This window comes from Pinus tabuliformis, chromosome 5_1 (genome assembly GCF_031772625.1).
Source record: "Pinus tabuliformis cultivar Carrire ecotype Pingquan chromosome 5_1, CPIR1, whole genome shotgun sequence".
NCBI lineage: Eukaryota > Viridiplantae > Streptophyta > Pinopsida > Pinales > Pinaceae > Pinus > Pinus tabuliformis.
This window is the reverse complement of record NC_142305.1, coordinates 16249928-16262697: the sequence shown is the minus strand read 5'-3', so window position 1 is coordinate 16262697 and position 12770 is coordinate 16249928. Positions and strand designations below refer to the sequence as shown.

The following is a 12770-nucleotide window of genomic DNA, read 5'->3' as shown; positions in this document are numbered from 1 at the left end:
AGAAAAGATCAATTGAGCTTGCTATGTTCATGATTTGTCTACTCACATGCTTTTTTATTTATATAGAGCTCTAATGTTGAGTGGAGACCCATAAAGAGGCACCTCATCACAAGAAACCCCTTCACTTATGGAATCTACTTTACAACTCAACATTATAATATAATTGTTTATTCCACTAATGGGTGAAAAACCACATTACGTAAACAAATCAAACTCGATCTATAAAAAAATAGATCACTCCATCCCTGAGCAAACAATGTGAGCATCGTGGGCCAATCTCCCCTAACATGGCCCAATCAGCATGGGCCCATGCGAGAAACACTGCCCTTGGGCCATTCACCCCTAGCCAAATCAACATGACCCCATGGGTGAATGTATCATCCCCTAATCAAATCAACATGACCCCAAGGGAGAATGTCTGCCTGATGTCACAAAAACATCAACACTCCCTCTCAACGAGGGAGACATTCTGCATCTTGCCAAACTTATATATGAAGTATACAAACTTCCCTTTAGGTAGAGGCTTGGTGTGAATGTCCGTAATTTGATCGTCTGTGGATATGTACTAGAGCTCCAATTCTCCCTTCTTCACCATGTCTCAGACAAAGTGATATTTGATTTCAATGTGCTTTGATCTGTCATGAAACATTGCCTTCTCTAGAACCTTGACACAACTATGATTATCACAATATATCAAGGTCATCTCTAGCACCTGATAAAATGGTCCTACAAGTAGCTTTCGAAGCCACATTTCTTCTTCACTCATGACACTGGTTGCGATATACTCTGATTTTGCTGTAGTAAGTGTGACAAAAGTCTACTTCTTGCTAATCCAGGATATCATCGTTGATCCCAAACTGAAGCAGCGTCCTGTGGTGCTCTTTCTGTCTACTGTACTCTCGGCCCGATCAATATCAACATATCTCTGCAACCTCATTTCACCACCTAAGACATATATCATACCATATCCAACTGTACCATGTAGGTACCTCAACACATGCTTTGCTGCAACCCAATGTACATGCCTCGACTCAACCATAAAATGGCTTAGGGTTTTTTTGCTACAAAGAAAATATCTAGCTTGGTGTTAACTAAGAACATTAAGGATCTAAACAAATACCTCATTAGAGAAATTTTGAGGTCTAAAATGGGCCTCAAAACAAAAATGTACAACCAAAATCAACTTTATGAGAACTAATAGGATTCAAGATGATGATGTCAACCATGGGGGATGATTCACCATTTTTGGTGTTAACAAAAAAAAAAAAAAAAAAAAAAAAAAAACTACTTTTTAAACTCACATTTTCAACTTATCTTGCTATGGTTTTACTCAAATTTCGAGTGGCAACACTCACTGGATGAAAAATTTAATTCCTCATTTAAGGAGTACCCATGTTGAATACTTTTGATGGACTCTGCTAGACGAAAAAGTGCAAAATACATAAAAAAAGTGATTGCAATCACATCTTTTCATGTATTTCTCATTTTTCGTGTAGCACGGTCCATCGAAAGTATGCAACATGGGTACTCCCTGGACGAAGAATTAAACTTCACATCCAATGAGTGCTCTCGCTCGAAATTTGAGTAAAATCGTTGGGAGACAAGTTAAGAATACGAGTTAAAAAAATCATTTTTACTTTTTTTCCCTTTAAAATTTGATGATGTAATCTAATCTTATTTTATTATTTCCACTATAATTTTATAATATTCCTTAGGAGTCTCATTTTAGACCTCAAAATTTATCTAATGTGTACATAGTGGGATCCACCAAATCTAAATTTGAAGTGGAATCACTCAACTTTTTTAGATTTGTTACCATAGGTGTAGCCATGGACTTGCAGTCCATCATACTAAATCTCCTCAAGATTTGAAATGTGTACTTCCCTTGTCCAAGGAATATATCTCCTAGTCTTTGCCACACCTCCAATCCCAATAAATGATGCATCAAACCAAGATCATTCATCTCAAACTTCGAATCCAACTTCCTCATTCGCCCGATAATGAGCCTCTCTTACCCAATAAGGAACATATCATCAACAATACAACACCAAGATCAAATGATCACCATCAAAAACCATGAAGGTAAATATCCACACCACTCTTGGTGAAACCCAAACTCATGAAGTATCCATCAATCCTAGAATACCATGCTCTTGGTGCCTGCTTAAGTTTGTATAAAGCTTTCTTCAATCTGCAAACATGGAACTCCTTCCCATGTATCACAAATCCTTGAGGTTTCTCTATGTACACTTCTTCCTTAATCACACCATTGAGGAAAGCAGTCTTTTCATCCATCTCATGTAACCTCCAACCCATAAATGAAGCAAGAGAAACAATAATCATGATGGAAGTGTACTTAGCAACTGGAGCAAAGATCTCCTCATAGTCATCTCCCTCTTTCTGGGAGAACCCTCTTGCCACAAAATTCGCTTTGTAATTCTCGATGTTTCCATCTATTGCATGCTTGATCTTATAGACCCACTTGGAAGTCACTACCAACTTCCCCTCTGGTCTCATAATTACTTCCCACAAATCATTCTTCCTGATGGGATGATACTCCTCCATCATGGCATCCTTCCAAACCTACTGGCCTACTGCCTCCTTATAATTGGAAGGTCATGAATGACCCACCATTGCTTAGAATTTCATCCAGTTGAGAATTGCATCCAATTGCTAAGCAATGGTGGCTCGAAAGATAACTTTAGAACCTCTATGGTCGTCTTCTCTCCTTGAAAGTACCCCTGAGAGTTGCATGCTGCTTAACATCCTGCAATGTGTCATGAAGCCATGCCAACCTCTTCCTGGTCATTGCAACATCTCTAGGTTGGTCCACTGGCTTTTTTGGCTCTATTGACTCCTCCTGATAGTCTAAAGGATGAACATGAGGACTAGAGGTATCCACATCCTTTGGAGCCTCACGCTCCTCACTATCAATATCGATATGGGACTCTCTAGAACTCTCGAAGGCTACCTCATCATCAAAAGTAACATTCTGACTAACCTTAATCTGATGTTGTCTTGGAATGTAGATCCTGTAGGCCTTCAAAGTCTCGTTGTATCTCACAAAAGTATACTTCCTCCCAGAAGGTTTTAACTTATTTCTCTTCTCCTTGGGCATGTGGATGTATACTGGACAAATAAAGATCCTCAAATGACTAGCCTATGGATTCACTCTTGCAAATGCCTCCTCAAAAGTCTTGTCCCCCAAAATCCGGTGAAGACTCTTGTTCTGAACATAAAATGTCGTGTTGGATTCTTCTACCCATAAGAACATGGGTAAATCCTGATCATGAGTCATCACCTTAACAACCTACACAATGAACCTATTCTCCCTTTCGCAACCCCATTCTGCTAAGGGTTGTAAAGAACTATCCACTCCCTCTTGATCCCTGCCTCCTTGCGAAAATCATCAAAGTCCTTGGAAATATACTCTCATCCATTATCTGACGTCAAAACCTTTATCTTTTTCCCTATCAGCTTCTGTACCTGAGCCCTGAACTCCTATAACCTGTTGAAGGCCTCATCCTTGGTCTTCATGAAGTAGATCCTGTTGGACACAGATTGTCATTGATGTCAATATGGCAATATTTGAGGAGCAGATAGAGATGAGAGGAGCAGACAGAGCCGAAGAAGAGGAGCACACAGAGCCATCGGAGCAGAAACCATTATCGGAACCATATAAATACAGTGATTTCAATCCAGCGTTGGGGAATATTTTGATAAGCGCGTGGGGAAGCGTTTTCTCAACAAGTTTATTTCAGGTGTTTTGTTTGCAAATTTTAGATTTCAAAATGTAGATATTTGTGAAGACATTGACCGGGAAAACCATAACTCTCGAGGTCGAGAGCTCAGACACCATAGACAATGTAAAGGCGAAGATTCAGGACAAGGAGGGAATTCCTCCTGATCAACAGAGGCTCATTTTCGCTGGAAAACAACTTGAGGATGGCCGAACACTCGCAGATTATAATATTCAGAAGGAATCCACTCTTCATCTCATCCTCCGTCTCAGAGGAGGAATGCAGATCTTTGTCAAAACCCTCACTGGAAATACCATCATTCTGGAAGTCGAAAGCTCTGACACGATTGAATGTGAACAGTCGGATCAAAGAGCAGCGGATCCAACGGTCGTCGCACACGAAAGATGCGTGGACGATAATGCGCGGGAGACGTACAGGCCGTAAGCGGTATTCCTCGCACCGCCCACCGGGGTTCGGTGGTATACGTATAATGGCCGCGCGATCCAGTCACAATACGACACGTGGCGGATGAAAATCGCCGCCCTCGCAGGTTAACGCGTATGCAGGTTGCGCGATCAGGGCTTGCGACTGCCGTCCGATCGTGCGACGGACAGTTAGATGGCGAGGAATATGCACGATGTTTAACGTGCGGGAAAAAGAACTGTGATCGTTGGATCGCGACGATCAATGGCTGTGATTGCAAATGCACAGTTTATGATCCCTTTGGAACACAGTTGCGGCGTCGGGATCACATTTAATTTATTTATTTGGCTAAGCAGAAGGCATGATCGTCCCTATTGGTCATTTCTTTTGTAAGGATCTAGTGCCTTGTTTTGCCTGTGAAGTGGGTGGGTGAAACACTTCGAAGGCTTGATTCGAAGCAATGGATAAGTAGAAGAGAAAAGTTGATTTGCGAGCCGCTGGTAAAATAAAAAAAAAGAAGACTTGAGGAATTCAGGCAGAAGAAACAGAATAAAGGAAGCCATACTAAGTCTTCAGATAAACCTAAAAATTATGCAGAGGTAACATCGATGGAAACTACCTTGGATCCGGATCATAAACAGGATTCTGAATTGGAGGCTGGCGTTCCTTCCAAATTACCTGAAGATGATGATAATTCCAATACGGGAGTGGATACAAGCAGGATGGAACAGTCAGTCACAGCGATCAAGGAGGGAAGCTGAAAAATCAAGCGAGTCAGAGGAAACGACAGCGACTGAGGAGGAAGCCTAAGAGACGGTGTAAGCGGAAACGAATGGACAAAGGCATGGGAATGTATAAAATAGTAGAAACAGAGAACTGTTGGTGAGGTTATGGTGGTGAAGAACCCGAGGGTGAGATAGTAGAAGCAACGGAGACAAAAGAGGCAGAAAAAGCAGCGGAGGCTGTAGAGGTAGCAGAAGCAACAGAGGCAGGAGAGCAGGAGTGAGACAACCTCAATTGAATAGAGCGCAGCAACATACCTGTTTATACCAAGGTTGGGTTGGAGCCTAAGAGGTTGGAGCCTCAGAATTGAACAGGACTAAAGTCATTGGGGTAGGTGCTCCTAAGTGCAGAACCACTGCAAAACAGAGTTGGTGCTCTGGAGGTTGGAGCCTCACTGAAGTCCAAGTTGGAGCTTGGCAACTATTCACAATTAGATTTATACTTATATTGTATTTATTTCTTTGCACTGTCTTGAGTTTTAATAAAAGCATTAAATTCAGCTGTTGATTTCTGTGTTCTGTGTATACATATACATATCTATATAGGTTGTTGGCAATCACTAGAACAATTAAAAAATAAATAGTAAGAAACAATGATTCACCCCCCTCTCAGTATTTCCAACAGATCCATGTCTTCTGGGAGAAATCATCAACTAATGTCACATAGTACAAGAACCCACCCAAAGATGATAATGCCATCAGTCCACATACATCTGAATTCACTAGATCCAAGATCCCCTTGGACCTACTAGCACTGTTTGAAAAATATCACTTGGTATTCTTTCCACATGCATAACCCATGAAAACACCCTCATGCTCTGCTTGGAGCTCTGGAAGACCTATAACTATCCTCCTTAATGCTGGAAAATCCATGTAATGCACGCGAGAAAATATCCAATGCCACAACTAAGATAAATGGATATTGTCATGTACCAATGCCACAACTAAGATAAATGGATATTGTCATGTACCAATGCCTAAGATGGATGTTGTAACAATCTATACAATCCTCCCATTCAAACACCAATCAGTCATGGTGAGTCCATGCTCAAGACCATAGGTCATACAAGAATTTTACCAACTACAGTTGCAACTCTGTAACCTAAATCCTCCAACGTTGAAACAAAGAGCAAGTTCTTCATTAATCCCGATACAAACACTATATCTCTCATGTGTAGAGAATCTCTGGACTCTAGCTAAAACGATGTTGTCCCAACTCCTTTTACTCCATAATTGGCATTATCTCCACATTCCACCCGGTATGCTGAATCCTTCTCTGTCAAATCTATGAGAGAATATCGTGAAGCTTTCATGTGCCTACAACCAACACTGTTGACCAACCAAATATCATTTTTATATGTAATAGTGTCTCTAAAAGTAGAGACAAAGAAATATTATTTTCAAATTCTATCTGCAATCTCATCAAGTTTATATTCCTTTGTCTTCTTCTATGGTAGATTCTCATCATCATCATCAACATTAACTATTGATTCATGATGCTTTCCCTTCCTTTTCTTCTGAGGACACTAAGAGGCATAGTGACAAAATGTATGACATTTGAAGCACTTGACCTTTGAAATACCCTTTTACTCCATAATTGGCATTATCTCCACATTCCACCCGGTATGTTGAATCCTTCTCTGTCAAATCTATGAGAGAATATCGTGAATCTTTCATGTGCCTACAACCAACACTGTCGACCAACCAAATATCATTTTTATATGTAATAGTGTCTCTAAAAGTAGAGACAAAGAAATATTATTTTCAAATTCTATCTGCAATCTCATCAAGTTTATATTCCTTTGTCTTCTTCTATGGTAGATTCTCATCATCATCATCAACATTAACTATTGATTCATGATGCTTTCCCTTCCTTTTCTTCTGAGGACACTAAGAGGCATAGTGAGAAAATGTATGACATTTGAAGCACTTGACCTTTGAAATACCCTTTTACTCCATAATTGGCATTATCTCCACATTCCACCTGCTATGCTGAATCCTTCTTTGTCAAATCTATGAGAGAATATCGTGAAGCTTTCATGTGCCTACAACCAACACTGTCGACCAACCAAATATCATTTTTATATGTAATAGTGTCTCTAAAAGTAGAGACAAAGAAATATTATTTTCAAATTCTATCTGCAATCTCATCAAGTTTATATTCCTTTGTCTTCTTCTATGGTAGATTCTCATCATCATCATCAACATTAACTACTGATTCATGATGCTTTCCCTTCCTTTTCTTCTGAGGACACTAAGAGGCATAGTGACAAAATGTATGACATTTGAAGCACTTGACGTTTGAAATACCCTTTTACTCCATAATTGGCATTATCTCCACATTCCACCCGGTATGCTGAATCCTTCTCTGTCAAATCTATGAGAGAATATCGTGAAGCTTTCATGTGCCTACAACCAACACTGTCGACCAACCAAATATCATTTTTATATGTAATAGTGTCTCTAAAAGTAGAGACAAAGAAATATTATTTTCAAATTCTATCTGCAATCTCATCAAGTTTATATTCCTTTGTCTTCTTCTATGGTAGATTCTCATCATCATCATCAACATTAACTATTGATTCATGATGCTTTCCATTCCTTTTCTTCTGAGGACACTAAGAGGCATAGTGACAAAATGTATGACATTTGAAGCACTTGACCTTTGAAATACCCTTCTTTTTATCTTGGACTAGATCTATTCTTCCACCTGTATTTGTCTTATCAAAATTTCTTCTTCCTTTTCCTTTCCTTGCATGAATTGCAAGGGCTTTCATTTATTCATCTTGAGGTCTTTGCAAGTTGTTCTTGGATAACAATATGGCCTCCTATTGGATACAATAAGTCCAAATTTTATCAAACTTGGGTAACTCGGATCATGCACAAATACCTTGTACAAATGGATTCCATGAAGAAGGAAATCCATTAAGAGTCCCTATAACAAGTTCTGCATCATCAATGGTATCTCCAATGGCTCTAAGTTGATCTCTCAACTAGGAGGCTCTCATGAGATAAGTAGCAACTAAATTTGATTTCGACATCATAATACTACGAAGCTCATGCCTCAAGGCTAATTTCCTTCTTTCTCTCGAACAATCCCAATAAGGAATCATATATCTTTTTTGTAGTCTTCAACTACAACATGTGGAATCAAATGGTCCTTTCAATGGAATCTATAAAGATCCTCTTAGCCTTTGCTTGATTCTTCTTATAAGTAATTTTCCTTCACATCTTGTGGTTTTGAGACAAGGATTATCCTAGTCTTCCAAGATCTGAAATTTGTAGCACCATCCAACCCATCTTCTACTTTGAGACTAGGAACCATCTTGACAAGAGATATGTACAGGCTACTGAATATCGGTATTTAAGGTCAAAATCAATCATTGATCTTCATTAATGCTTTGATACTATTGTACCTATTTCCCGTAGGCAGTCCTTGGTTGCAAAAACTACGCCAAGAAACCAACTCAACCAACCTTTATGTTCAAGCTGGCCCTTGAACCAGAGGGGGCTCCCTCAATGTTTAAGAGGCTTTGTTTAACACTGTTCACCTATCACTGAACAACAACCTATGAAACACAATGGCCAGATTTATGGTTTTAATTGGGGGTGGTTGGCGATTAATGACAATCCATAATCATGATTAAAGGCCTCTCTCACAGGGTTCCTTCTGAAAGTGTTAGCGTCCATCTTGACAGAGTGACTTAGTTTTTTCAAGAATTATGGTAGAAGAATGTAAGGAGATTCCTAATAATTAAGTAGTCAGACAGACTTCTTAACAACTAGGGAAATTTGGATGCATGTAGAAGATTTCTACAGCCCAACAAAACACATTGCAGAGTATTCAAGAAGGCCAAACTGAAACCAATTCTAAGAGGAGCTATTTCAGACAGATAGTCCAATAAGCTAATCTCTTTTGATGGCTATCAGAAGGCATAAAGCAAAAACCAATCAAAGAGGAGTTATCTTGGACAAACAGTCCAATAAGATAATCTATTTCTAAAGTTTATGATTTTACAGGGGATTTAAGAATAAATTGATACTCAATCTACACTTACCCAGACCTTCCTATAAATGCTTGAACATGTGCAGAAAACAAATATGGAAATACTGGAAAAACATACAAGAAACACAAAATTCTGTCAAACCAGAGCCATAAGGCTTTCATTAGAAATCAAATAAGAGAAGCTATTACAAAGTGTAGAGTCTTGGCATCAAAATGCCACACATATTACTTCAATTGATGAAGTATTTATACAATTTCTTCACAAAATATCTTGATAAAAAATATCAAGAGCTATTACAAATATCTGAAAACTGTATTACAAAAATAGAACACAAATAAACGGAACTAAAACTATTTTAAGAGTTCTTGTACTATCCTTGAATATTTTTATTGATAAAGAAGAGAAATGCAAATTTGATTGCAACTCATATTTGATGAGATGGCTTCCAAGTCACTAACTGTCTTTGAGCTTTTTCCTCCTGAATTTCTGAAAAATAGGGTCTTGTAATACCTTTATTTCTTCCAAATCATAAAATATATTAGAAAATTGAGAGAGATTTTTTTAAGTGAGGATGTTCGCAGCAAAAACATCTTTCCGTTTTTGAAAATTCATTTCCACCTACTCGGAAACCACATTTTAAAATACTGGCTAAAAACAGGAAAATCTAGGAAAACATGCCTGCAAAGAGTCATCCGAATCTCCCAAATCATAACCTATGTTACAAAACTGAGTGAGGTTTTTGTAGACTAGAATCTAAGGAACAAAAAATCCTCCAATTTACCATAATTAATTTTTGATTATCCACAATATGATCTCCAAAAAGGTGACTGAAACATGACATTTTTGGAAAATATGCCTTTAAAGATGCATTTGTATCTCCCAAACCATAACAGTTGTTAGAAAAATGAGAGAGGTTTTTGTATATGAGGAGGTTATCAACAAAAAAATCTTTCAGTTTTGGAAAATTCGTTCTCAGCTATTTGTAAACCATGTTTGAATTTACTTTATTACATCATTTAATCATGTTTAAATGCATGATTAACTAAATCAACCAGCTAATGAAACTTAAATTTACATTTTGAGGGTGAATTTACTCTTGTAGACCCATTATTATTTATAAACTACTAAATCATATTATATCAACAAATCTAAATTATCAAAACTAATCATGTTACAACATCGGCTCCAATGGGGACTGCTTCCCCCTGTGGGATGCAGAGAACTAGTAGACCAGTTGACTTTAGTGTTGGGCATGGAATCATACCATAAAACCATCAATCACTGATATGCCATCATGTAATTTATAACCAATCCCCATCATCCAACTATTGCATATTAAACCTGCAACTGTGAATGACAACCATATTCTTGCATTAATTCGGATACTCTTTCATATTGAAATCTAAAAACTGAAAATTTCTAAAGACAGAAAATATAAGTTGATCTATCATATACTCTTCAAATCCCACCACTCATAAACAACGAACATGCTGATCTACTGCACACTGAAACTCAGAATATCTATTCAATCCCCACACATCTATCTCACTGAACTGAAAACTTTACATTGTTAAGTGTAATCTGCTTTCCAATGTAACCAAGTGTGGAGTGGATTTATTGACAAACCACATTGCCAACAACTGAAAATATGAAGAATATATACAATATGAACATGAAATACCATGGAAAACTTATACTCACAGGTGTACTTTAACAACTGCTTCCTCTGTAGACATCTTAGATTTTTAACCATGGCCGAGAGGGAGAGGAATATACTGTTGATTGCAAGTATCAATGAACCTTGCATAGTAGTAAAGGTAGATGAAATTTCGAAACAGTGGGATCGATTACCCAGTGGAATCGCCATGTGACAAAGTGGAGTCGCCAGGTGAAAGAAATGCAACCAATAATAAATGCTTACTCCTTGTTCACTAGCAAGGAATAGATATAATCTTTATCATTCCCCGGAGAAAGATGTCTTCGTTACTTCGCTCCCCGGCAACGTCACTAGATGTTGTACCTGTTTCCTGTAGTCATTAACCAATGTTGACTTCTGATTGGTTAATAACCTGGTCAAAATTCACCCTACAATCAAACTTGAATTGTGGTTAACTCAGTGAAACCCTTGGTTAGCGATTCCCACGTGTAGCTACAACCAAAGACAAACTACAGTCAATTTCTCACACATGTGGCTGTAATCCAAGCTAGTCAAATTCGGTCAAAATCGACTGGTCAAATTTGGCTGTGCAGATCACACATGTGGCCTCCAAGAGAGAGATAGTCATGATGAAGGAAATATAAATGATGATCTCCAAAAATATATTTCTCCTTAGCCGAATTTCTCCTCCACTAGAAAATATCAATTGAGCTTGCTATGTTGATGATTTGTCTCCTCACATGCTTGCCTATTTATTTAGAGCTCTAATGTTGAGTAGAGACCGATAAAGAGACAGCTCATCACAATAGACCCCTTCACTTCTGGAGCTTGTATTACAACTCAACAATAGACTAGAATTGTTTATTCCACTAATGGGTGAAAAACCCCATTATATAAACAAATCAATCTTGCTCTACTTAAAATTATATCAGTCCATCCCAGAGAAAGCAATATGGGCATCATGGGCCAATCTCCCCTAGACAAATTAGCATGGCCCCATGGGAGAAAGACTACCCTTAGGCCATTCGGCCCTGGCTAAATCAGGATGGTGCCATGGGTGAATGTATCATTCCCTTAGTCAAATCAACATGACCCCATGGGAGAATATTTTCCCAATTTCGCAAAAACATCAACAATGTATATCCTTCCACGTGTCACCTGGGGATGCCACATATCACCCTATAAGACTTCCATGTGTCACCAATGTCATTCCTTTTTACTTATTTTTTCAAAATTTTAGAACACAACAACTTTTCATACGTAGTCTGCTTGAGACCATTCAAGTTTCGTTGCAAACATCTTGTCTAGCGCGTTGTCATGACAATATTTTCTTCTAAGATTTGAGACTATTGAATTTTGAGGCATCTAGGATCCTCCTAGATCAATCCTCTCCAATGGGAAGCTTTTGAACCATGAAAAGTTGAATTACATACTGAATAGGTCAGGGTATTTCTCCCTTACTTTCCCTATCTCGATCCACCATGATTTTCTTGGATGCATTCCTTAAGGACCGCCCTAATATATTGCACATTTCCTCATCGTGAATTCCTTGTCTTCATGTCTAGAATGACAACTTCTTACAACTCATTCAGATACTCAGCAGCAAAATCATCGATGGAGGGAACTTGAATACTCTCATCCTCATCTATGATCATTGAAGGCTCCTATAGTTTCAAGTTATCCACATTTACAAATGAATACATCTGCTTGTAGGGTGGTATATCTAATTGAAAATAATTAGTGCTATTCTTCTCCAAAATAGTAATCGGGACATATTGGATTGGCTTGAGATTTTTACCTTCCCTTGTTAACTTTTCTTTGTTGATATGCAACCAAACTCGATCACCAAATTGGAAGTGACGATCCATCCGATGTTTATCGTACCTAGCCTTGTACTAGGCTGAACTCTTCTCCATTTGTTCCTCTATTGTTTGATAAACCATTTGGACTATTTGAATGATTTTTTGGGCTTTTTATTTATCAATATGCTCTTTGGAATCAACATATTTCCCAAAAATCAAATTCAATGGATACTTTGGTAGGTACTCGAAACAAGTCTCGAATGGAGATCCCTACATAAAATAATGCAAGGCTCGATTATAGGCATGTTGCATATAATGTAGATGTTCATCCCAAATCTTAAGATGTTGAGAAATGGAAA

General features: G+C 38.2%; 1 protein-coding gene across 1 annotated transcript; it reads left to right on the top strand.

Annotated features, from left to right (window-relative positions):
• Positions 1-3240: 3240 nt before the first annotated feature.
• LOC149163305 (polyubiquitin-like) lies at positions 3241-4184 on the top strand. Its single transcript, XM_089429067.1, has 2 exons — positions 3241-3276; positions 3798-4184. Exons 1-2 carry the CDS (start codon positions 3241-3243, stop codon positions 4182-4184), a joined length of 423 nt encoding a protein of 140 aa, XP_089285193.1.
• The last annotated feature ends 8586 nt before the right edge of the window (positions 4185-12770 follow it).